The sequence below is a fragment of the Hetaerina americana genome, unplaced genomic scaffold (assembly GCF_022747635.1).
Source record: "Hetaerina americana unplaced genomic scaffold, ioHetAmer1.1.p SCAF_35, whole genome shotgun sequence".
NCBI lineage: Eukaryota > Metazoa > Arthropoda > Insecta > Odonata > Calopterygidae > Hetaerina > Hetaerina americana.
The window spans coordinates 211,409-238,468 of record NW_027286930.1 but is presented as its reverse complement, the minus strand read 5'-3'; the positions used below and the strand labels follow the sequence as shown (position 1 = coordinate 238,468).

General features: G+C 36.9%; 1 protein-coding gene across 1 annotated transcript in view; it reads right to left on the bottom strand.

Annotated features, from left to right (window-relative positions):
* Positions 1–8,508: 8,508 nt before the first annotated feature.
* LOC139691433 (protein Wnt-5b-like) overlaps positions 8,509–27,060 on the bottom strand; it is a 28,795-nt gene continuing 10,243 nt past the window's right edge. Inside the window, exons 3-7 of the mRNA XM_071589249.1 lie at positions 23,160–23,340; positions 19,656–19,767; positions 13,411–13,513; positions 12,363–12,530; positions 8,509–8,833 (exon numbers count right to left, since the gene is read on the bottom strand). Coding sequence (XP_071445350.1) covers positions 8,646–8,833; positions 12,363–12,530; positions 13,411–13,513; positions 19,656–19,767; positions 23,160–23,340 — 752 coding nt within the window. The 3' untranslated portion in view covers positions 8,509–8,645. The remainder of the gene's footprint in view (positions 8,834–12,362; positions 12,531–13,410; positions 13,514–19,655; positions 19,768–23,159; positions 23,341–27,060) is intronic.

Genomic DNA, 27,060 nt, shown 5'->3' with positions numbered 1-27,060 from the left:
GATGTTTATTTTCGAGTCTTCCTGTCTTTCCGTTTTGAAAAAGTTTTCCTAGCGAAAAAGTACCTAAAACTGGGAAAAAGTTTCTATTTTCAAGTAATTAAGGTTAACCAAAACGTTTCGATTTAACGCCGGCCAGTTTTGATCTACTTAAAAATCCTTTGGAGTAAAATCAAACGAAATTGAAATTTATTGTAAACATACTATCCTCTGCTAAAATGTGAGTGATTAGTGCAAAAATTATCTTGAAAACGTACCTAATGATTTATCAAATGTGATGAATCTACCGTTTTCGAGTGCGAGAAGGCCAAGTGGACAGGAAGGGAAACAAACGAGGAGGTGCTAGGTATGGTGGGGGAGGAGAGGGGATTGCTGGGATAAATTATAACGAGACGGAAAATTAGATGCAAGGCATATTGATTGGCAGTGGGGTTTTGAAGACGGTGATAGAGGGGAGAATGCTTGGCAAACGGGGAAGGGGCAGGAATAGAAGAGGAATGTTGGACGGAAGGAAGGGTGGAAGAAAGTGTACGGAGATGAAGAGGGGCTCGTTGTAGAGTAGGATGTTGGGTTGTGTTTTATTATGAGAGACCAGATAATTATTTGGTAGCTGCATTAATCCAAAACCTACCTTAAGCGGTAGATTATTTTATAAGTCTAAATGGATGCTGCCAAGATGTGGAGCTGTTAGAGGAATATGATACGCAAGCCCAACTGTGATACGTAAGTTTTCTATCACAGATTATATACCGGAGAATTTGAACTCTTCTCTAGTCTTTAAAATTAAAACTCTCCCGTAAACTATGGAAACTATCACTTTTGCTGATAAAGTAATGAACCTGCTCCTTTCAAGTACCGAAAAACAAAATTTGAAAGTCAGAGAATTGACCAGTGTTTTGTTCCCTCATACTGGTATTGAAGCACTGTACCGGTAAAAGAAAAGAAAACAACTACTGTGTGATACAAGCATATAGCTCAAAAATATTCCTTTTCCATCATTTTTGGTTGGTTTACGGTTCTCGGGAAGATTTGTCCTCTTCTCACTATCGCTGAGGCATTAATTTATTATTGCTCGCATATGGCAAAGCCTTTTTGGGAATAGGGATGATGCGCTGGATATGACACTGGCTTCCTACGAGGAGTACCGGGTTTAGAATTCCAGATGTGGCGGAGTCTTTCGTTGCTATCCCGACCCCTACAGGGAGGGATCTCGATCCGATCCCTACATTGGAGTACGCCGTCCGTCGGATGAGACGTTAAACTGTGTGACCCCTTGGAACCTTCCGCTGAGAATAGGCTATAGACGACATCGGACTTTCATCAACCTAGGTGTAAATGACGGAAGACAGTTTGCTACTTCCACTAGAGTTTTTTTTGGTTTCTTCGCAAGCTAGAATAATCGAAGCCATGTTCTTAAAAAATCAAAACTCTAGTGCAAGTGACGAAGTTAGTCTTCTCAATTTACACCTAGTATGAAAGACTTGCGCCAAGTAACGCCTGAAACAGTGTCTTATTTCCATCAACTTTTCATTCTGAACACCCTACTCATACCAAAATCACCCCCAACTATTCCTAACGGCGCAGAGTACCTTGGTTGTCGGTCGCCACCCCTAATAACTTCCACTACTTTATACTATTCAAATATTGAGATGACTAAAATTCGGCCGCGAGAATATCAAATAGCCAGATTAAATTGACAAATTAATCACCTGTTCGAAAGAGCAAGATTCACAGGAAAGGGGGCATGATATTTCCCCAGGTAGATAAGAGATTCTAGAGGAATTATTAATAAACTAGATGAATTCTACCGAGTTGGCGGCTATCCATAGGCCAGCGGTTTCAAACGTGTCTCAACCCATCAAAAAAGAAACAAAAACACTAAGGAATTCGACAACAGATGGTGAATATGAACGGGCCAATTCAGTAACGCTGGACCAAAGCTTATAGGAGTATAAGCCGGAATACATGAAGAAATGACACCGACAAATTAGGGGAATGCTGGCGAAACATTCGTATTTTCATAAATATTATGTCAGGAAGGAATGCAGAAGAGTAGTGTATGCTAAATAGGAAATTGGTGACTCCTCACCCTAGTCCAAAGATATTTAATGAACTCGGGTCGTAAAACCGTAAGTCTTGTGCATTAGGGACATTTTGTAACCTTACATGCTTGCTTTCCGTAGTCAATCCTATTGGTCATAGACGTACGTTCTAGTCTATTGGGTAGAGCACTGGACTACTGACCAGAAGACCCGAGTTTGATTCCCAGTGACGCCTCTATACCAAATATGCTACTAATATAAACCGACCCTGATTGCAACGTGAAAGTATTCCTCAAACAGTTCATTCCAATTGAACAATTTTACCATCACCTGGTGGGCAAAAATAATGTTGCACTACTGGCATGAACAGTGAGATAACCAATGTGCCTTGAACAACGAGTGAATTATCTGGCCATTTTAGCCTTCATTACTTACTTCTCTGTCTGTCCTGACTGATCAATTTTTAGTCCCACACTCCTTGTTCTTGGCTTCAATGCATTAATAGATACACACTCATATGATTTCTTAATTTATAAAACCCTTATGAAGGACACTTCTGCTAAGGAGTCCTTTTGAGTAGACTATATCACCACATAGCCATAGATTACTTTGCTTATGTTACTTTCTAGAGAGATCTTTTGAGAAAAATAAAATAGAATTGCTCTCCTAACATTTTCAGGTTTTGAATTCAAAATCCCAACTGCGATTGAAGTTATTACTGTCAGCAAGATAATCAATCACTAGCTTGGGCTTGAACATTTATTCCCATTTTTCCAATATATGTGTAATGGTTAATAACCACTATATAAATCAACTGAGCCATATGGTGGTTATTTATTTAACTTTTCAATTGACTTCATTGCTCAAAATTTCATTTGTAGATTTGGTTGGAATGGTGGAATTTCTGTTGAACATATGGCGGCAAAGTTTGAAAGTTTTTGCTATCCCCCTCCCTCACTCTCCAGCTTCATCTGAGGATATACAGGGGAAATATCTCTTATGTATGTTTCACGACTTAAAGTTTAATTCATTAAAGTAGTGCCCAATAGTTTCAATCCATCTCTGTCCGAAATAGTTTGAAGTAGCTTTTAATGAGCAGGTTTGGAAAATTGACTTACACTCTTTTAAATTTTAAAATATCAGTAAAAAGTGGGTGAAGCTTCGAAAGAAAGGCTTCATGACAGAAAGAAGAAAGACAAAAACAGATAATTCTGGCTGACATTTTAATCGCCATTGCCTCAAAAATAAGATTTTGGAAAGGGTTTGGGTGCAAATATATGTTAACCATAATTCACCATTCAAAAATTATAGGACCCATAAAGAGATGAATATAACATCAACACATAAATAACTCAATTTTGTTAATTTGAAGGCCTTTGATTTCCTGTAAAAAAGCATTGCAAAATGACCACAATATTTTAAAGAAAATATATTTGGGACAAACAAGAAGAAATGAGAATAAGGGGTTCTTCATTAGCTACAGCCATATTGCTTGACTTTTGGACCTTGAAAAATAATTTTCTGAAACGGTTATGACTTAACAGCCTCAATAACCAGGATTAGGATAAAACTTTAGAAAAACAAACACTAATGTATGACCATTAGGTAATTTACTGGTTAAGGTAGGTTTTGGATGAACACGACTACCAGATAAATATTTTATTTCTCCAAACAAAACACAACCCAACAACCTACTCTACAACAAGCCCATCTTCATCTCCCTATACTTCCTTCCTTCCTTCATCCCATCCATTGTCCCCATCATATTCCTGCCCCTCCCTCGTTTGCCTAATATTCTCCCCTCTATCACAGTCTTGCATCATTATGCCGATCTATATGCTTTTCATACATTTTTCCTGCCTCCTTCTAATATCTCCCGACAATCCCCTCTCCCCCCACCATGCCTAGCACATCCACATTTGTTTCCCTTTCCATTAACTTCACCTTCTTGACACCCACATTTCAAAAGCCTCTAATCTATGAGATTTCTATCATCCTGCTTCAATGACTATATTTCTGCACTGTACATAATTATGCTCTACAAAGTTTGACAAGCCTTTTCTTAACATCCTTACTCAACATCCCGGTCATCAATTCCCTTCTCCTTGTTGGAGCCTCTTTGCCTAGTGTAATTCTTCTCCTAACGTCCCTTCTAATACGATCTTTTTGGTCCAAAACACTTCTGAGAATTGTAAACTGTTCCACCAGCGCTAGTTTTTACCCTTCTATTTTAATGCTTAGCTTAGCCTTTCTCTTCCAGGTAAATCGCATAACCTTTGTTTTATTAATATTGATTCTCATCCCATATCTATTACACTGAATTTATTATTTACTCAGAAATGCTTGCAACCCCTCGACTGACAAACTAGAGCTTGGTCATCAGCAATTCTAACTAATTTTATGGATTCCCTGCTGACTTTTATTCTTAACTCCAGTTTTTCCTATACCTCTTTAATCATTTCCTCCACGTATACCATGAACAATGCTGTTGATAATGGGCTTATATAGGCTGGGCTTATGGGCTGAAATAGAGCTCTTCCTAACACTGCCCATCCAGACTGTCCATCAATCACTCACACCTGAGTAGTCTGAGACATGTACAGGTTGCAGGTTAGCCTCCTGTCCCTCCAATCTATTCCTATTTTCTGCAGAATACTCATTAGTTTTTCCCAATTCACTCTATCAAACGCTTTTTCCAAATCTATGCAACAGGAATATTCGTCCTGATTGCATCCTATATTCCTCTCGATTAGTGATCACATTACTGCAATGGTGTCACGCGTACCTCTCCCCTTCCTAAACCCAAACTGGTCATCCCCTAAGTAATCATTTGTCCTACTCTCTATCCTTTTGTTTATGATTTTGTAGCTGCATGGGATATCAAACTTATTGTCCTGTAGTCCTCACATGATGTAGCCTTTACCTTTTTCGGAATAGGAACTAACACTGATCTTATAGTTTTCCGGCCAGACCCCTTCCTCATAAATACTATGCATCAGCTGATATAGCCTCTTCCTCCCACATTTTCCTAAACCCTTCAGAAGTTCCGCTGGAATGTTATCCAACCCCACGGCCTTATTTAGTTTCATCTCCCTTAATGCCCTTTCTATCTCATCGTCGAGTAAGTATGCCTGGACCTAAGCTATCTTTCTCTACGTCATGTTCCTTTTCTATGTCTCACTTTGTTGGTCTAAGTTCTTTACTATACAGTTCTTCTATATATTCCTTCCATCTCTCTGGGGTCTTTCCTGTGTCAAATATTATCTTACCCGCCTTATCTCTTACTGTTAACATAGACCTCAGATTCTTACTTCCCAATGGTGTTTTGACTTTCCTGTATAGTGCCCGATTTCAGCCTTCCTCAGCAAACTTTCCATATCCTCAGACTGCACTCTCAACAATGCTTCTTTGACTCTATGAGTTATCATTACCTATTTATATTCATTATTTAACTCTTTGTACTTCCTTCTACTTGACTCAGTGTTTACAATCTTCCATTTCCTTCAGTCATCTATCTTTCTGATTATCTCATCTGTAAGCCATGGTTTCCTTGTTCGTTCCAATTAACAGTTCCTGTAGTTTCTTTTGTTGCTATAAATATCCCTTCATTATGTTAACAAAAAAATAAATTAAAAATATTTTTAAAAATTGAAAATGCTTCTCTCTTTTTCCATCTATTTTGAATTAAATTATTATTTTGATATGATATGGCCTCCCTCCCATGGACATTTTGTTCATTATTATAATTTAAGAAAAGTATATTAAAGTAGCATGTTCAGTACATAAAGTGCTGTCACTAAATGATATTGGCTTAAATTTTGGGAAAAAATTACACATACCTCCCAAGTTGAGATCACTATTCCTGTAAGGCCATGCTACATTCAAAGGCTAGGCTAGTTCCACTAAGTTACTCCAGCCAAGTGTAAATATTGCTTGGTTGTCTTCAAAGGCTGAAAGATTAACTTTGATACAGTTTAGAATGGAAAGCAATAATAATTTCTGTCTGCTATGCTGACAAAAAAAAAGCATAAGAAAAGGTATCAGAGTTGAATTACAAAAGAATTATTTCATCAAATGAAAGATGAAAAAATATTTTTCGGTTTAAATTGACAAAATTTTCCTTAATTGTTAACATAAAAAAATGTCGGTATTTTTTGTCATTTAATGCATGAGTATATTATGAGTTATAGAATTTTAGGGGTAATTTAATGTTCTAAGGAGCAGTGCTAGCCCCCACAAAATTTGGAAGTCAACTATGCCCATGATTCATAAATGTGTTTTATGAAATATGATGATCAAAATGATTCAACTGGAGTGCACCTGATTACTTTCAAGTTTCAAGGCAGAATATAATTTCTGATATTTACTGTGAGAATTGCTCAATGAAGAGATGATTTGATGACAATAGAAATTTCCCTTTGTTCCCTCTAATTCCTATGTGTAATCTAGTCTTTCATATAGCCTACAGCAACTCATATTATTATTTTAAATCGTAAGCTTAGTAGACATTAATTTCCAAGTTTCAATAAACCACAAATTTGCAATTACAAACAGAGAATAAATTTATATACACTCAATAACTACAGATGACAAATAAATTTGCACTTCCTAATATCATCAAATTTGAAATTGAAAATCCAGTTCCTAGTTTAGTAAACAAATAAATCAGTCAAAAGTTATAAATATCTATATAGATCATAAATGTACCATTTTGCAGCATACTTGTTGATACCATTGGCTTTCAGGAGGGATAATTAGGGGTGATTTGTCCAAGCTTTTGTGTGCCTGCGAATACAGACTGCATCATCAGCAACAAGACTAATGATAACACAACAGCTTCTGAAAGCCACAAATTCCCACTACCAACAGAATATTTATTATTATATATATCTAGTTAAATATTAATTCAGTCATAAGTAACTAAAAGAGGGATAACTGTACAAATAAATATTTTTATTACATAACATTATGACAAAGGATGAGATTAAAAACAATCAGATGTGCTCTTTATAATATTTTGCCAAAAAATAATAACCCATCTTTACAACAACATAAAATTTAATTTAAAGAGAAAGTTTACTATGAAAAATACTAGATACCTACATAATATTTATTCCACTAGACCTGAATGATATTAGGTCATTGTTTTTATTTGAAATCTCTCTAATAAATTTTAGGTCAGTCCTGACTTAAATGAATGTCTATGAAATTTTCAAAACTAAAAAAATCGTTTAAATACTTCAATATCCAAATATAAAATGTTAAATTCTACAGATTAAATTGATGTGTTTCTGTACATTGTAGGTACTGATGAATACACACATTGAAATGGTGGGGTAGGTACATTAGGACACATTTATACTGCTACATTTTACATCACTCATTGTATCAAGTACAACATTAAAGAGGCATGGAACTTAGAAAATTATGGATTCGAAATTGAAAAATGTGCATAAAAACCACCAAGTGTTAATAAATATGATGAAAAGATGAATGGCAAATATTATCCCCATGAAGTGCCAAGAAGAGCACATCCCTTTCATTGAAGAACAATTGAATAAAATCCTTAAAGAATTTAAACTCGAAATTGTTTGAAGAAGAAGAGAATTCATATAAGTGTATGAGAGCACATGTTTATGAGGCTGATTGAAAATGAAAGATGACCCTGATATTTTAAATTCACACTTAATAAATTAGCTACTTTGGTCTTTAGCTCCTCAACAAGGGACATTGATCTTTCATTTTACTGATTTTAATGAGTAATTAACATATAAGCATTTAATTGAGGAGTGTTAACCCCTTTCCTAAGTTTACCTATGCCTCCAAATACAGTTAACATTTAAATCTGAAGTTTGCGTTTTTATAATGTAGTGGGCCTCATCTTTAATTACATGTAGTTTTTAGCACGTGATAAAGAGTTCCACATCATGCTTAATTATAAACACAAATAAAAAATGCTATTTTTTTCATTTGGATAACTAATGAAAAAGTTATCCCATAAGTAAAGTGTGTTTTTACTACATTTCACCATAGTTTGTTTGAACTGGTTAATTTTATTCATAAACACGAATATCTTCAAAGTTGATGTTATTCAAAACGACAGTAACAGTCTTGAATTTGCATCGGAATAATGGAGTTCATCTTGCCACTGAAGTTCACATCCCATCACAAATATTAATCTACACATAAATATAGTTGACTTAAAGAAGATTTTCCGGGACATCCTATCAACTTGAACAAAGTTCATCATAAACTCATACCTTTACCTCTATTTTTGAAGATATGAATCTTGGTGTTCAAACGGTAGAAGCCCAAAATACCTTTTTTCTATCTCCAAGGATAATAATTAACAATTTTTTTGTCCACATTCTGGAACCTGGTAAACTTCAGTCTTTTGCACAGCTAGAAGTTCTCTTTGAACTTAAGACTTGGAATAAATTGTATGAATTCATCTGAATTCTGTGGAAAATATTTTCTGGAAATATATTTCCCAGTCTATGTCTCCAATCTTGCGCCACAGCAACAGCAATTGCCCTCCCTTATCGACACACTCTAGGAATAAGTGCTGTCCATTATTGACCAATGTCCTCTTATCACTTTGTTTTTTTACTTGCATGTGTGCAAGTCCACATGAGAAACACAGGTTCGGCACTTCACAACACAGCACCAGTAGAATCTGCAGTCACATCGCTCACGCAATGTGGCTCTCCTCGTGTTGTAACCACGACCACAGCAAAGTAAATTGCAGCCATCCATTCCTGGTGAAGTGCGATTGCATGTGCGTCCTTGGGTACCTATGGCAATGATGGATGATAATCCCAATAATTAAAAATATGTAACATGCTTACCATTGTCTATTTAATAACTTTCCTCTTTAAAGGTTTTTTGGAATCTTACTCATTATTCTGAATAATTTACCGACAAAATGTCCACCAAACTAGTTCCCATCATAATAACAGTGACTGCTGAGTTAAGAACTCATTTATTCAATCAATGATGCCTAATTTTATGATTTGGAGAGTAAAATCTGTTTTGATGTATCCTGACATAAAGCTTTTATTTGCAATACATTATTATAACTTGAGTACTAGTAATGATCATTACGTACATCAAGCCCATATATGACTTCTACAAAAATCATCCTAAAATGAAAATTATGACCCCAAGTGGTTTTTCAATGAAGCATTTTGGAGTATGACTAAAATTTTCTGAGCAATGATGGTCAAGTTCTGGTATGTGAGTATATGACCCACTGCCACTTATGTACATGCTGTAGTATATGGGGGGATATGAAGGTACAATGAAACCTTGCTCAATGGGCATAATGCATTCCAGAATCTAACTCTTAATGCAAGACACTCATCAAGTGAAACAATTGTTCTATATGCATTCATGCTGAAAAAATTCTTAAAAATATTACTCATAAGGTACATTCCAAGAAAATCATGTTTACATTGTTGAGGATTGAAGATAAAGGGTAATCTTAATCTTTTCTTCTATTGCAGAATGAACCAACTTAGAATACAAATGCCATTTGTGGAAAAAAAATTTATTTAGCCTGCTTTTTTGGAATTTACACTCCATTGAAGGTTCATGGAGTTTCTGAATGGAAAACAGGCAGCCATTTAAATTTTCAAATTGCTGCTTTCTGCTTGCATTGGCACATTATAGTAGCGTGAGATGGTATTTCATTGGCTTGTGGCCAGGCCATGTATTCTCCACTACTGTTACGGGTTTGCTTTGGTATCTTTTTCCAGAAGAGATACGTTTTATCAACATAAAAAAACTTTGGCGCCAGGAAACCCTCAGAATCAATGAGTTTTTTTCCTTGATAAAGTGATGTTTCCTTTGTGACTGAAATTGCTGCTTCAATGTGCTACAAAGTGCAGTGGATACTGGTTCTTCTCTTAAACTTCTCGAATCACCTACAGCTTCCCTTAAATACCTCTTCTTTGGCCATTGATAATCCTGACATTTTTTACAAGGTTGGCAAAAATCACTTCCACCTACTCACCAAATGATATTCTCTTTAATAGTGTCTCATTGTGATTGCCTTTTGTTTAGCCATATGAGAAGCAATCATTAAACATCATTGACAAAACATAACCATTGCATAGATATACTTGTCACTTCTTTGAAGCATCTACCTTCTTAATCTTATTATTTTGATTGAGGGTAGTGCAAATAGTTGATGTAGAATGATTGTGAGTGCATGCTAGACCAACCTTTCTCACCTCATTTCAATGATTTTACTTTTCACATCTATGGTTATTTTTATTCTCTCATGATTATCCTCTTTTGCTTTTATCTTTGATCCCATTTTTGCAATGGTTATCACTCTTTGAACAAAAAATCACAAATAATATGTTTGAACAATAATTTGGAAAAATGTGATGAATAGTGACACCAAGATGCTTGCAAAAGAACATCTAAACACAGACTGATGAGCAAGTGCATAATCTGAGACTTCCCCTCTCCTTTTCACTTGTTATGCAAGACTTTGCTTGCTAAGTGAGACATTTTATATGCAAGATTTTCGCTCATTATGCAAGTCACTCATTATGCGAGGTGATCACTAAGCAAGGTTCCACTCTAATTTTTTGACAAAGTAGGGAAATAGTCAACTTATGGTCTGAATTGTGCATCAGGAAGCATTCAATTAATGCACGATTGAGCATCACTGAACTATAAATCTAAATGATAGACATTTAAGTGATCAATATGTTTACATTGAGCCGTAATGCATTCCAAATTCACAGAAACCAATGCATCCATCTACCATACCTTTTGTCAGATTATTTTTATCATACTATCACAATAGATGGGTATGGTTTCACAGTGGGTTTAGCATTGGGCTACTGATAGAGCGGTCTGGATTCAATTTAAGATGATGCCTCTGGGCATCATGAGCTGTTTGATTTTTCAGGTACCAGAACTTACTAAGAAACTGCAGGAGGCACAGAGTAAGGAACTGGCCAAAATACCCTGCTTGAAATTCACCCACAATGAATATTGGGTGAACCAAGCCCTCATCTATCAAACCAATCTTCAGGTTGATTACTGTTGTCATTGATCATTATAGATTAATTCATCTAGCTTCAGCTACATTGAAAATACTGCATCTTTGTGCACATCAGCAGATGAATCCATAAAAAGTAACTCAAATGTTATTTACCTTAGTTCTTTGAATTTCCCCCCATCGTAAATGATGATATATTTCTTATTCTTTTCAAAATCATTCTTTTCCAGCTAACTAGAGACTGTAAAATGAAATGTGTTGTTACCAACAATGTTTAACTGCTAAACAGGCAAGATACCACCCATCGATGAAGAGAAGGGAGAACCATGAGGAAGGTGCAGGAGTTTTTGGTATTGGGAAGCAATGCTATTATTTCTTATAGTACGGCATTGCAGTGTAAAGATTGTTCTCTCCACTATGGCTATGTCTTGGTATGAATTGATGATGATATTGCTAGATGCATTAAAGAAGGATTAATTAATGAAATAGGGAATATTTGACAAACATACAGGGGCTCTAGAGAAGGAATAATACAAGAAACTTGAGAATGAATAAAATATTAAAATAACGTGTGGTCAACTGAAGATCAGGTACTTGGATGGAAATAGCTGAAGGTAATATAAAGCTTCAACATAGATGTGCAGGTCAATTATAGAATTCACTGAATGAAGAATACATGCATTATAACAGAAAACTCAATAAAAGATTAATGTAGATATAGCCATGGGTATCAATTGACCAAGACTGTTGACTGCACAATTTTGAGAGAATATGGGAGGAATGAATACTATTAAGATTAATGATAAAAGCTAAATATATCAAGAGAAGGAAGGGTATAAGTAAGAAGAGACAGAATTATTGACACAATAAAACATCTAGGACAAGTGAAAATAAAAGGATACAAGAATATAAAAAGTAATAAAAGAGAAACAGATGCTAAAATCAGAAATGTTCTAAAATAGCAAAAATATTAGCAAACTAAAATAGTGAGTTTTGCTGGAAATTCTACCTCAGCTGGAATTATTTAGACCAATCTAAAATCAAATACACATACCAACTAATTTATTTATGTTAAAAAACAGATTCATGCAATTACTTTTTGAATTATCATGTTGACAAAGTCTTTATCAGACATCATTGATGATTGTTTAGCTTTCACATTTTTTTTAAATGAGCTTTGATAGAAAATGAGTAGTTTGAGGAAGCTCATGTGAAAATTCTATTTGAAGCTTAAAGAGATGAGTTAAAATCCATAGAGAGGAAATCCCATCCTCCTTCAAAGACAAGGGGAATTAAAGGCTTACCAAGGGATCCTACACTTATATTTCTTATGCAATAATTGGGTGATTCTTCCATGTATACAAGGTCAAATGGTGTTGGCAGGGAGAAGCTTGGGTCACGAATTTGTAAGCGGCCCCTACGGTTCACTTTTACTTCTGTGGCACCATCATATTTGTCCAGTATATGATCACCTGTGAAAGAAGCAAATGACAAAGTTGAAGAAAGAATAAATATTCTCCTCTTAGTTTCAAAAATAGTGGACTTTTTTTTACAGTTAATACAACAGTATCATGTAAAAATACCAGGATAATTTTCTTTTTCTTCAATTAAATTAGGTATTGATGTTTATTGGCAAGATGTTCAATATTAATTTATACTTTTTTTGGCATTTTTATTTACTGCGCCAATTATTCTCTTATTATATTGTTGGAATCACAAGACCATGCGAATCTCTTCTTCAGAGTTTTATTTTAGTTTTCTCCTTTACCGTCATTATGACTGTTGCAGTATTTCTAAATTCAATCGCAGCCACCAAGCCAAAACAATGATATTTTCATAAAAGAATCATAAGTCAAAAGCATAAATATTAATAGATTGTAGTTATTCTCTTTATGAAATTCAATGCCCATTTAAAATAAATATTATGACAATCAGACTGATTCATTCAGCTTATATGGCTTATCAGCAGGTGCCTTTATTAACACGAATTTACATGAATTTTTCAGCCCAATTTGAAAAATCTCAAGGTTTGCTTATTTTCCTTATCATATCCACTTGACAACTGGTTGAGTCATTACAGATGTTAGAACTACACATCAATCATCCTAAATTTGAATTTAAAATATTCATGTGAAAAAAAACAAAAAGCATTGTTCAGCATTAATTTTTACTTGCAATGCACACTTTTAAATCTGTTGAAAAATGTATGCATTCCAAAAAAAAGGTTCTCTTCCATTGAATATTCTCATTAATATTAAAATTGATGAACCTTGTATGTAAACAGACTTTTCTACCATTATCTGGTGAGACTCTCTACAGAGTTTTCCATTCAAACTGTGAGTGGAAACTTACCAACTTCACGGAAGGAAGCTAGCTGCTGCCAGCATGTGATCAGGCTGCATGATCCAGACACCCCATGACATTTGCAAGTGACTCTCATCTTCTGAATTACAGCCTTCAGGAAAAAGGACAAGTAACCAATTTAAAAGTAAGAATAGAGAAAACACAAAAAAAGGATTCATTTCTGGAAGAATTTCATCAATAGAGTGTTTAATACAATTCAATATGAGAAGTATGATGTGAATAATCATCTTCAATTACAAAATATCAAAGTTTAAAGATAGTACTTGAGATATCAATAAAAAAACTTAACAACTACCTGTGCATTATGAATGCATGAAATCAAACATCTCACTGAATAAGTGTATTCATGAGGAATATCACACCTAAAAACGCAAGAAGGTCTTTAATATACTTGAAGATTGAACTAACTGGCTTTCTGTTGAAATTTCTAGAGCAGTTGAATGCAAAGTAAGTGTTAGAAAATTTCAACATTGCTAGCCATTTAGTGAGGATAAAAATATTGAAAATCCTATGAATGAGGGACAGGTTTAAGCTTAGAAAGATTTGTGCATCTTATTGGAAATTGAACTGTCTTAAATAGAACCATTAAACACAGTGATCATCCTGAAGGTTGAATTGGTTGGTGATGGAATAGATCACTCAGTACTAAGCCCAACTGCATGTGAAATTCGCACATCAGGGTAGGGAGGCCAGTTCCTTTCCCTTAGCCAGCTATGGTTTCCCAGGAAGATCTGGTTCCCAAAAAATCACACTGTTTGGGTGGAGCTAAGGGTACCCAGAGAGTCTTTTCTTTCTTGGGAATTTAACCCAGTACCTCCAGTTAGTAGTCCAACACTCTACCCCTGAACTACCGGACACCATCATAATAACTTATAAACTGGTAACTACATTCCTCGTATCCTGGAAAATTTTGTAACTTTTTTTTTCCCCGAAGGTTATTTATTGGTTAATTTCAAGATGAAAATCCAATCATAAATTCTACATAAAAGCACTACATGGGTGACAATTTTGGAATTAACTTAAAATTTCATATTATTCAGTCACCTTTTCTAATCTTATTGCTCCAAAACTTAACTCTTACAAAGAATGAAACAATAATTGGTGTAAATAATATTTTAATATTATTATTATTGGTATTCTATCCTTTAAGGTAGTATTCGGATGGATACAACTGAGCATTGGTACGGCAATACAATTCTTTGCCTCTCCCAACAAAATATAACCTGATATCTGGCACTACAATAAATCATTCTTCAAATCTGAATACTTCCTTCCTTCCTGCATACCATCCATCATATCTATCCTGTTGGATGGAATGAAGGGAGGAAAACATATATGAAATTTTAACATCATACCATAAATTTTAGTTCTCAACGGTTGCAGCTCAGGCAATCGCCCAAGGCTTGCGTTCAGTGAAAATCTTTGAAAAAACTGCACAAGTGATATCAATATTCAAGAGACACTACAGAAAATGCCTAATGAAATATTATCTCTCCCTATGAATCACTAAGTAAAACAAAAAATTCTGCAATTAAAGAGTTGAAGTGTGATAAGGCACATTTGATTATAAAAATATTTGATTGATTTTTGAGAAAAATAGGACAAACTTACGAGTTTGTCTGCAAGAAATCCCAAAAAATAAACATTTAACATATAGATCTGTGAAATGCACATTCCTGCCTTTCAATCCTGAATGTGCTTTCCGGGGACCCTAGCAGCCTCCTTCTCTCATGCCAACATGACCACCTTCCCAGGCTACATGAGACCAATTAATCTTTAAGAAACGACACCCATCTCAAGACCCAACCTCAGATCCTGTCAGAGCCTCTTCCATGCTCCAATGATCTCAAACCCTACTTAATCAGGGAGTCCATCAGCCCCCCTCTGAGGGCTCTCTTTGCTGCCCTGCAGGACTTCCTTAACTCTTTTAAGTTCCCTAAAAACATGCCAACCACACTCCTGATGACTTGCATTGTTATCCTTTGTCAAACCATATGACTAATCTTTACAACCTATCTCAACTTTTCACTAAAATTTCACTTTTTGTAACTCTTAAGGCATCTATGTCTTGAGCATTACAAATCTGAATATTTAATGTATTTTTTAACTTATAAAACTTGACATCATAACCGAATTAAAAATAGTTTTGTAAGAAAGGGCTATTTTTTATTTTTCCATTTTAACTATTTTCCACCTCTTTAAATTTGAGGATTTTTTAATTAATGAACCAAATGAAAATTAAGCTCACCTCCTTTTTCAGTTTAATTATTCAAAATATAAAAATTCTTGTTTTTTCCAAATAGTCATAACTTATTCTCCAATTTAGAAATGAAAATGTTTTGATTAAAAATTCACCCATAAAAATCATTGAATACTTAAATTTCTCTTAAAATGTAATACTATGGGAATTGCAAAATACTAAATTAATATTTGAGCGATGCAGTTCCATAATTTTTTTTTGGCCTGTACAGAGTGTTTGCATAGTTCCATTTGTATTTATTAATGGGGCATTACAGAACCTTAATTCCACTAGATCTAATACAGGATTTTGAGGACCCGAATATTTGAACAGGTGCTTATTAAAAACTAAATATTTTAAAATTTTAACTTTCAATTCACAGTTAATATTTCCAGTTACTTGAAATGATGAATGGCTATAATTCCATTTCATTTTATATGCTATGCCGTTGGTAAAGAAAATGAACAGAGATTTTAAAAAAAAGGGAAAAAGTATACCTGGTGTGAACTCCTTTTCATCCTGCAAAATTAATGTAATCCTGACCCACCCTTATCTTCACCATTTTTAGTGAAGTTATTGATTTCAGACTCGGAAAACAATTGCATTCCTATGGGTTTAATTAAAATTTAAAGAAATTAAAGTAATAAATAAAATAATTATGCAACATATGAAATTTGATTTACACGTAGAAAATTGCGAGATGTGCTTAGAGGAACTGAAGAATTTCATGAGTTAATATTCAACCATTGATAAAAGTAAAAGGAAAGGGTGTTGAGTGAAGACAAAAGACACTGTCAATGAAAAATAGTAACAGATTTACGATGAAATAGTTTAATAGAATATTTATTTTCATATGAATATTTCTATCAGTTTCTATGTATGATGATTCTTGATGTTTGTCAAATAAAATAGTATTTTTTGGAGCATGATTCTAAATAGCAAATATGGAAGCATTAGATTTTTCATCGAATAAAAAGGGTAAATCTTATTTATTTTGAATTTAAGGGTGAGTATTTGGATTTCTAAGGGGAAAAGACCGGCCAAGGGGAATAGGATTGGACTCACAAGGGGATCTTGAGAGAAGTAGGTGGGTGGCGAAATCCAAATGGGTGACGTCTACTGCCATGAAAGATATTAAGTCGGTGTCCAGGAAAGGGCTACTAAGTTCTTCATGGGGAGCGACTGGGTCCACAAGATAGTTCTGCAGGCCAGGCTTGGGAGAGTCAGGGTGGTGGTGACATTTGATCAATGATGGGGACTGTGGGGACACTTGAAACTGGGGCCAATTGCTCCTTGGATGAACTGTAAGGGTGGATGAAGTGATTAACCTGCTTCAGCTGAGGAAATTATAAATGAAACCAGACTCCAGTAGTTGATGAAAGACGTTCCCTCATGGTCCAAAGAAGAAGAGGCATCTTCTTTCCAGTATAAATGCACTCGGGCATATACCCCTTTCTCTTCAACGTTAATGATATTAATATCAAAACTAACAGCGACAAAATGACGAACAAACTTTAAAAATTGACTTAAGAGACTAATTACGCTCTCCATTATAATAAAATGGCAAAACAGCCAAATTTTCCCAGCTGAAGTAATATACGGGCCAGAACTGTAACGTGAAACTAGAGTTGGTGGAGCTATGCTTTCAACATCGTGTGGCTTTACCGTGATAATGACAGTCTGCTGAAATCATGGGAAGTATATTAAGGTGAAAATCGACTTGTTTTATCCTTTTATAATAATGGAAATTAAACATTTTCGCAGTGTTACGTCCGAGATACTATCCTATATTACTCTACCAACTGAGATTCGAATTCATCAAGGTGGAATTTTTTTAAACCCCGAAGAACAAAGTGTTCAGCGGAGAGGAGAACTGAATATCTTTCGACTCCACGATTCTTCTCCTTCACTCAACATCCCAGACTAAAAGCGACGGGAGCAGGATGATCCACGGAGAACGCTTAGTCTGGCTCCTAATCCTAACGACGAAATCACGGGGACGGGAAAGGTCAAATTATTTCAGGATGCATTAACACGACGGATGAGTGCCCGAGAGAGAGAGAGAGAGTAGGGGAAAGAGATTTGAAGAGCCGCGTGGAGCCAGGAGGCACATACATGCGTACATACATACATACATCCATGTGCAAACTCCACACCAGAAGGGATCTAGGGGTAAGATATTCCGCGCTGCTTGGCTGGATGGATGGCCTTTTAGCCAAATGAATTCGGAGTGCACAAGAGATGGGGGGAAAGCGGGAGTAGTTGGGAGATTATGGGTAGAGGGTGGGGGATCGCCCGGGCTCCGTACGGGGGAGGGCGAGGATTGGATTAACGCGGGTGAAATAAGAATGCTAGGGAAGGCTCGCGGCGTCTAATTTATGGGGAGGCGAGGGCACCGGGTGCAAATGGTCCGGCCGGGGATAGGGAAGGGAATGGAGGGGTTCGTCCCTCTGCGTGCCCCCGCGCGGCATCTCCCTTTGGCTAATAATCATCGCACAAGGATTTAAAGGGGAGAGGAGGGGAATGCCTATTGGTAGGGGATGGCATCGTGTCTCGGGATCGACGGCCTCAGGGGATGAATAGGGGAGGTTGAAGGAAAGAGGGAGTGCTCTCATATTCACTTGGAGAATGAATTGATCAGCCAGGGGTGCCAGATCGAGGGTATACAGGGGAACGTATTGGGATTGTGTCCAGGGTTTCCTAGTCGGGGACCTGAGATCGATTCTCTGTCGGACGGGGAAGTTTTACTGCTTCTTCTCCAACAAACAATTCGGGGCTAATATGGATGCCTATCCATCCTTTGAATTACGGAATGAAAATAAACCTTTTGTTTCTTAATTGACAATTCAATAGAGGGAGGAGTGAATCCACATATGTCTTATAAATAATCATCGGAGTAGTTATTTCATGAAATGGATGCCCCTGTCAAGTTTGGGAACACGAGAGAAAAAGCCTGTGAAATACTATTAAATTTTATCAAGAAATATTAATCATGTCTATCAATACCTAATCGCATGGCACACAGCAAATCATACATTATAATTGGATACGATGAAATTAACAAAGATGATAGGTTTCGGGTATCTCATTTTGTATTGCAGCTTTTTTTTATTGCGTTCTACATTTGGATTCATATCCAAGAGTAATTTTATAAAGTTTGTACAGTTAAAATCTCATTACATGCGGTCGCAAAATACGGGTGATTTTTTTAAGAGCCGAAATTTCTAGCTACAGAATTTAATTTTCTATGCAAAATCCCATTGAACTCTCTAGTGGAATAAAATATTCTCAAAATACTCAATTACAACTCCCTACAAGTACGAGAGCTAACATTGAATATGACCTTTTGATTACTATAGAGAGAGTTTGCTTTCACTGAGACGAATGAAAGTAAGATTTTTCCGATTTTATTACCTCCGGTCATATAAAATTGAATTTAAATCCACAAATTTCTTATGTTCAGAAACGAGTTTTTACCAGTAAATTCTTGGTGGAAACCGATTTTTGGCTGATTAGAGCCGTCGTGGTGGTATCGCGATTCCAATTGAAGTTTAACAAATAAAAATAAGATTTTTCAACTATTAAGTAAATGTTGCCCGCGGGAGTTGAGAAATGATCTAGACTCCCAGGGCGAGTAACTTGCTTACCAAATACTGCATAGGTCGTGCTGTTCGACTATTGACTTTCCTTTTCTTGATATTTTGATGCGATAAGCACGATAATCTTGGCTGAATCGGTCTTATCATTCTGAGTGCTATAACTCAATTCCACAAATATATTTCAGCAACCTGTCGTCTGCGCTCCAGCAAACGGTACAATTGACAGCAGCAGTGGCGCGCCTTCCGTAATAACGACGGCTGCTTATACTCTTAAACAAAAACCCTTCAGGGCATACGCTCACGATGGTAACTCTTGGCTACTTCCTCTCACACCTGCCCTTGCATTCCATCAATCAACATATTCCCGACTTTTCCCCTCAACCGAAAGCGCTCACCCTTCGTCCGGCCTCGTTGTTGTGGAGGTTCATCAGACTCCTCCCTTGTTCCTTGGAGCCTCTCTTGAAGTTCCGTTCCCTCTCACGGACGTCTACAAAACCTTGGGTGAACCTATAAAAGAATCAAAAATAGCATGAAAAAACATTACAACTTTGGTAAATCAACACAACATTTTCGTTCCTCGTTAAATGAGAAATAGCACAAAAATATTAAACAGACAAATTGAAATTTGAAATGAGTGTCTTTTTTATATGAAAAATTAACCAACCTTCTCAAAGTAATGCAGTAAAATACCTAGGTATAACTCCGACACATAACAGCGATCATAAAATAGCCAATAAAACTGGTAGGTACTAAAGATGCAGACTGCAAACATTTTCTAATGAATTAATGCTTGTTTTTTTGGCTTTAATAGCGCATAATTGTAAGTTCGGAAATCACTTTAGATGTGCTAAGTCAAAGAAATGAATGCATCTTCAATGCAACAATTTCAGAATGTAAAAATCATTCGCCTTGACTGGGATTCGAACCCAGAATCCCAGTCAAGGCGAATGATTTTTACACTCTGAAATTGTTGCATTGAAGATGCACATTAGCGGATGACTCCGTTAAAAGTTACTGTTGCGGCATCTCCCGCAGTTTCTTTGGAATTTGTCAAAATGAATGCATATTTACCAAACCGGATACAATAGCATACGTAGTAGTGTTTCAGTAATTTATTATGCGTAGACACTTCCAATGGATAGAGTTTCAAAATGAAGTCTACGAGGTCGTGCTTACGAATATAACTCTATAATTTTACTCCATTGAACCCATAATTGAAAAATGCAAAAAAATATGGCTATCAATAGAAACACGAACTACCAACGAAAAAATGAGGTTTTTCTACGCTGCGGCATTGAAAAAATCCTCGCAGTGCGCAGTTCCGTTAGTCGCATGCGAATTTCATCGGTCGTTGAAATCACCGATCAAATAAGTACACGATACTTCATTTAAATTTTAAAAATCATACCCATCACAAGTTATGTTCTATCAAGGGCAAATTTTGGACGGTCCTTGAAAACTATTATGAGTCGCGAGACTTCCTGTTGTTTTATATATAGTATTTCCTTGTACCCCTGCAGTACTTCATACCTCTTACCCAGTTCCCTGCTGTCCAAAATGCCTTTTTTACTCCCTCCTGATCTCAAATTAGGCATCAAATAACATTCTCTCTTTGCTACCCTTTGACAGCCCACAATCTCTTTAAATTTTTCTCCATCTTGCATTTTCGCCTACTTTGCATTTCATACGGCAGCTCCCCATCTTTTCCTACCAAACATGAAACCACGTGAATCGCCTTCCTAAATGCCTTATTAATGTCATTAGTAACATTTATTACACCTTCGTAACATTAGAATAACACGTCAATTCCGTTTGCTTTGCAAAAAATTCTTTCATCTACGCAATTCTTCTCCTTATGTCATCACAACTACATTCGTTTTTCTACAAAATACCGTCCGAATACATAAACTGTACTACCTAGTCTAGTTTATTTTCATGGCTTATGTTTCCTTTAGATTAATCAAAATTAATTTAAAAATAGTTTATATTTATTCTGTTTCTTTAGAAATTTAAAATTTCATTGAATTATGACAAAATTGGGACGTTTTACGCAGAGGTGCCCATTCCCTCCCACAAACTCTATGACTCACCCCGATATCAATCAAAACTCCCAATTATCCTCCCAAAATAATCGGATCCAATCTTATTACACATATAATATCTTTGTAGTTATACACTTTAAATTTTAATGAATTATAAAAATATTAAAAAGAATGTTAATTACATCTAGCAGCATTGATAATGCAATATAATCGGATTAGATGATATAATGACAATAGAAGTTATTACTAATTTTACTGAAGCAGTGATAGATTTGATAAACAACTCGTATATTATCGTTCAACTACTTTATATCCAAAAAATTGTAAATTTTTAACCTAAGTTCCCCCTGGCTTAAACCATGATTTAATTTTGTCTTCAACCCACAAAATAATTTAATGAAACAGCGACATAAATCTCTCCCTCTGTTGGGATCCCGATTTCACACCATTATTTATTTCCTCGGGACCCTTGGGAAAAAATAATGAAGAGCACTATATATTTATTTGGCAACCGTCTCTCGAAGCAAGTGCCTTAATGTACTGACCGCAAACGGGGACGGAGTAAATGTGGTCAGACCCCACACGATTCGCGGTTAATGGAGGCGAGCGTGGTTTAGCGAAGATTAAGACTCTTTCTGTCTTGGAATGGCATCAACTCAGAAAATAAACATCCCTCTACTATATATACTGATTGGTTGGTTATAATCTTATTTCTGGGGACGTTAAGTTTTATCAGTTAACAACTGTACTTTTCGGTCTCATTTGGAATAACAAGACCAAGAAAAAGAGATGGCAAGGATATAATATACTCGTATAGTTATAATAACAAAATACCCATTTTTATAACATTGTTCCCGTATGATTTGAATACATCCTATTATTGAATAACCCTAACATTAAATATTCTTGCGCTCAAGCAGCTTATATCGTGTGAATAATTGTGTTCGAGTGCATGATCGAACTGGTATCTGTGTAGAGGTGTAATGACTGTGCATGCTCGGCTGGAAAACCGGCACCCCTCTCTACACGCCCTTGCGGGGGTTGCAGGATTATTATGTAGATGTGTAAGAAGCGTCTTACAAAGATGAAGTCATGGGCCAAGCAAAATATGCTTGGTATTGTAGCATACAATATATTCAGAATATTGATTAATTTCGATCAGACAATATTTTAAAAGCATTATGAATCCTGGCAGTGGCTTATTTCTAAGCGCTACTATTATGCCTATTCTTGTATGAACTTAAGTAGCGGGCAGAGTTAAGATTCTCAGACTTTAGTATTCCTCAATAAGGTGGGGTGTACTACTTTGGATCCGCAAATGGACTCAATTTGAAAAGGTAAATTAAACTCTAGGTTTCATACCAACCTTCCTTTAATTACTAAAATCATGGCTTAAAAAACCTCTATCTCTATTGACGTAAACGACCTTGGGAATCATTTACCTGCAGTAATAAGTAATGCTACTGGGGTTAATTTTTCATTTACCAATTGAATTTTCACTGACTGGTGACGGCAATCCAATTATGAAAAACAATTACAACAAGTATGCTCTTTCTAACTTTGGCAGTGTTGCTTCTTTCATGAATGTAGGCATATTATCATATTTAATGAATTAAACTCTTTCTGATTCCTCCTTTTCCGATTTCAACAACTCAGAATCATCAAAAAGGTAAAAAATGACGCTGTTTCGTTAAAATTGCGGTCACAGCCGACACAAGTGCAATAAAAAATCATCGTGGAAAACCTCTAGAGATTACTTAATTTATGAAAGCCACCTTTTTCATTTAACACGTTGATAATTCGTACGGTTACAACTAAAACGTTGTAATTGATCGAGCACGAGGCCCACGTACTCACTTGTATCCATACTCCAAGTTGTCACCGCAGCCGCCCCAGATCCACTCGCGGTGAAGGTCTCGGGGTCTGCCTGCCCTGGAGCAGCCGCAAGATGACAGCTGGCCGTCGCGACAGGCACGTGAGACGGCGTGGACGACTGCGGCGGCCGCGATCGAGTGGGCGAACGCCGCCTCGCGGCTACCTGCGGGCGGATGATGAAAGGGTATACTCTACACATGCGCTGTAAAGGGTGAGACGCCAAAATGAATCTCTCTCGACCTGCAGAGAAACTCGGACGCAGACAAGAGATTAAACTACGTTTCGTAGCACTGAAACCTTCGCTCCTATTGTATTATTTACGTGCGCGTCGACGAACGCGCTTTGATCCATCCATTACATGCACCGTCCTGAAAACTATTGCACATCCTTTATGAATAATAGCATCACGTAATTACTCCAAAAATTATATTAATATGCCCATTTAAATATAGATCATACATGGGGGTATCATTTCTAATTAAATATTACTAAGAAATAACCGAGATATCTGGATAAAATTTATTCTGAATATTAATTCATTCTTATGCGCATGATATTTTAAATTAGAGCAATAAATGTTGATTTTTTTGTTTCAGGAAGCCGTAGATTAAAGTAAGAGTATTTCACTGCATGGAGAATATAGAGAATCCCATTGTGATCAATTTCCTTCATTTGAAAGGTTACAGTGCTCGGCAAATCTACAATGTAATAGTTGCTGTTTATGGAAACGATATCCCGTCAGATGATACAGTTGTGAGCTGGAAAAGGAATTTTCAAACAGGCTCATGTTACTGATAGACAATTGCAGAAGTGAAAGGCCATCACTCACAGACGATGCTGCCACTGTGTAGTAAATGGAGGACCATATCCTACTAGACCGTAGAGTAACCATCCAAATGATCATGAATGAGACTAATATTAGTACGGCAGTGCATGGTAAATTATTTACGAAGAACTCCACATGTCAAAGGTGTCAGCACGCTGGGTTCCTCAACTACTGACTCCAGAAGCAAATACGGCGCGACCTGCAATTGTGACTTCGCCGCGACCGGCAATCAAAGCGATGCGGCTTTGAAATGTTTCCACATCCACCCAATTCTCCCAATCTTACCGCGACTTTTTTATCCACAGAACTCAAGAAACCATTTTAAGGTCGGAGATATGACAACATAAATGACGTCACTCAAGTGGCGGAGCAATGGTTTTCGACGCAATCTACCGAGTTCTAAGTACGTAAAATGACGGCCTTTTAGGCCGCAACAAGTTATGTTGCGAGAAATGTATAACTCTGGATGGTTACCATAAAGAGATCTCTCAAGAATAACAAACAAAAATTACATTTATATCTAGATTATTTTTAGTTATAATTGAAAGTTTACGATACCCCCTCGTAAATTATAATATGAAATATGATTACAGGCCTGAAAATAAGGAGTGATAACAATCACATTTACGTATATTTCATGTCCATTTTATTCATTTCATCAATACGCTTTCATACCTTAACTTGACGTTGAGTCCATTAGACTCGTTGAGAAAAGGAAAAAAGTTCTTAGTATTTAAATTAGCAAGTTAAATAAATAGATAAATATTACCCAGGGATCATTAAATATTTAATGTACCGCAAGGCATTTCTATTTTACTATTCACCGAATAGAATTCAGGCTAAATCGAAGGTTTCAAGTTTAAGTCATCATCAAAAACTTTAAACGAACATTTTTTATCTCACTGGAGGCCCCTGATTGCCTGTTCGTCCCATTGGGATCCCAATAAGCCTTGTCACCAGGTGCCCCATGGGTCGAACCACCAGAGCTGGCACAACACATATGCCCTAGGTGGGAATCGATATCGCGACCTGCAGGCTAATAGAAGAGAGCGTTACCCGAGCCACCAGCCAAAGAATTGGTTAATAAAATTTCGATTACTTGCTACTGATGTGGAATTATCATTAGATCAGAAAATCGCTACTGCTCCCGCAGATGAAATGTACCAGAACTCCTTAGCACAGTAACAAAAGATAGGAAGGAAATTGATTAACGTCTCTCTTAATTTTCATAATGCAGAATTTTTGAAAAACAAATTACGGATGATTTCAATAGACTAGAGTAATGGGAGATTGTTAATTTCCATCCTATAGGTTGTTCAAAAAGATTCTTTACGAGTTCTGTGGTAATAGATTGAAACAAAATAAAGCAAACCTTTTTTTTCCCAATTCGAAAGACCACCTTCACGACTGCATCCGAGAGGTTTGGATTCTCTCGAGGCGTGTGCACTTGCACACCTTAATTAAAAGCGGATGGATTGGAGCGGGGGTGGGGGAGAAGGGTAGAGCGGTGGGGAACCCCGAAAAACCTGGGTAGACAAATTGAGCGGACGATAATAAATAAGGCGACTCGTTCCGAATCACTCCAGGGGAAAGTTTCCACACACATCCCTCTTGCGGGGGAGGGATCGGTTCTGGAAGGAGGGAGTCAAAAGCGACGAAAATCCCTGGACCCACTGATTGGTGGTTATCTTCATTCCGGCGGCTGGGTGATGATCCAGGGGAGGGAAGAGGAGTGTGGGGGAGGGAGACAAAGGAGAGGTGGAGGAAGAATGAGTTCCATCTCGGAACCCTCTCCCTAACTAACTAAAGTCCCGCTTCCACCCACGCACACGAGTCCAATTCCATTACCTCCAGCCTCTCTTCCCGTCTCTTCCTCCACGCCCGCCGCCTAGAGAAGAACATTCATCTTCTCCTCGGCCGCCTCCGAATAAATCCCTCCTCTCGCCTCCCTTTAGAAACCTGTCTGCCCCCTCCCGAACACCCGCCCCACTGTATTCTCCCCAAACCCCCCCCCCCGTATTCTTGCCTCCTGTCCGCCGCCCTTTCGAAGGTGGCTCCGTGGTGAGGCGGCGCGGTGTTCTGGTCTTGTCCATCGGCGCTCTTCCCTTGTTTCCCCGGCATCGGAAGACTGCCGATGCATCACGCTCAACGAAAGCAATAAGTACTATCGCATCGACGGCGTTGGACGTCTACCATATCTCACCAACTCAAGTATTAAGCGTCGACTAGAAACTTGATGTAAAACTGTGGAGATCGTGCTTCGATGGCGAGAATGTCTCTTACTTCGATTATTAAGAACCTCAATGCAATGAATCTTGCAAACGCTAAACTCAAATAGTCTTTTATTTCACTTTAGCATTCCCCTTGTAAACATGTCTCTCAAAATACCATATCGGAAAGCATAAGTAGATGGAAGTACCTAATGCCTTCCGGACAATCATTGAAAATCTTTCTCATATTATTTTAACAAAATTTTAATGAATTTTTTATCCTAGGGTTGGGATGGTGGCCCACGAACGAGCTGGCTTCAAGATTAATCCTGATAAATTTGAATTAGCATTGAATTTCCCAGACCTGCCGCACCGACACACGAGGCGGGGCTTGACGCGTGACGAGTGGATCATCAAAATAAATCACCAAACAGATGACTGTTTTTTAATTTTAAGTAAAAAAGTCGATTATTTTAATGCTAACTGATAAGATTTTGAATTTTTCATTTGGTGAGGAAACGACAAAATCCGTCAGGTGGTGACGATCTGATCTGATCGAATACCTAACCTGACATTCAAAGTGACCGAAAGTACCTACTCTATTCGGGGTAATAAGCTGTTTTTCACCCTCTTGCATGCTTACCATTTCTCATCATACATCATATTACAATAGAACGTTTCTGACAATGACAATAATGCCTCTGATGGAAGATTCCATCCTCCAACAGTGGAATGATGGAAATAAAATGAAAGGATAACTAACGCGGATTCTACAAGGCTTGGGAGTGAAAGAAGATCGTGGAAGACAATCAAAAGTGGAAGAGACTTATAGTGCGAGACGACAGCG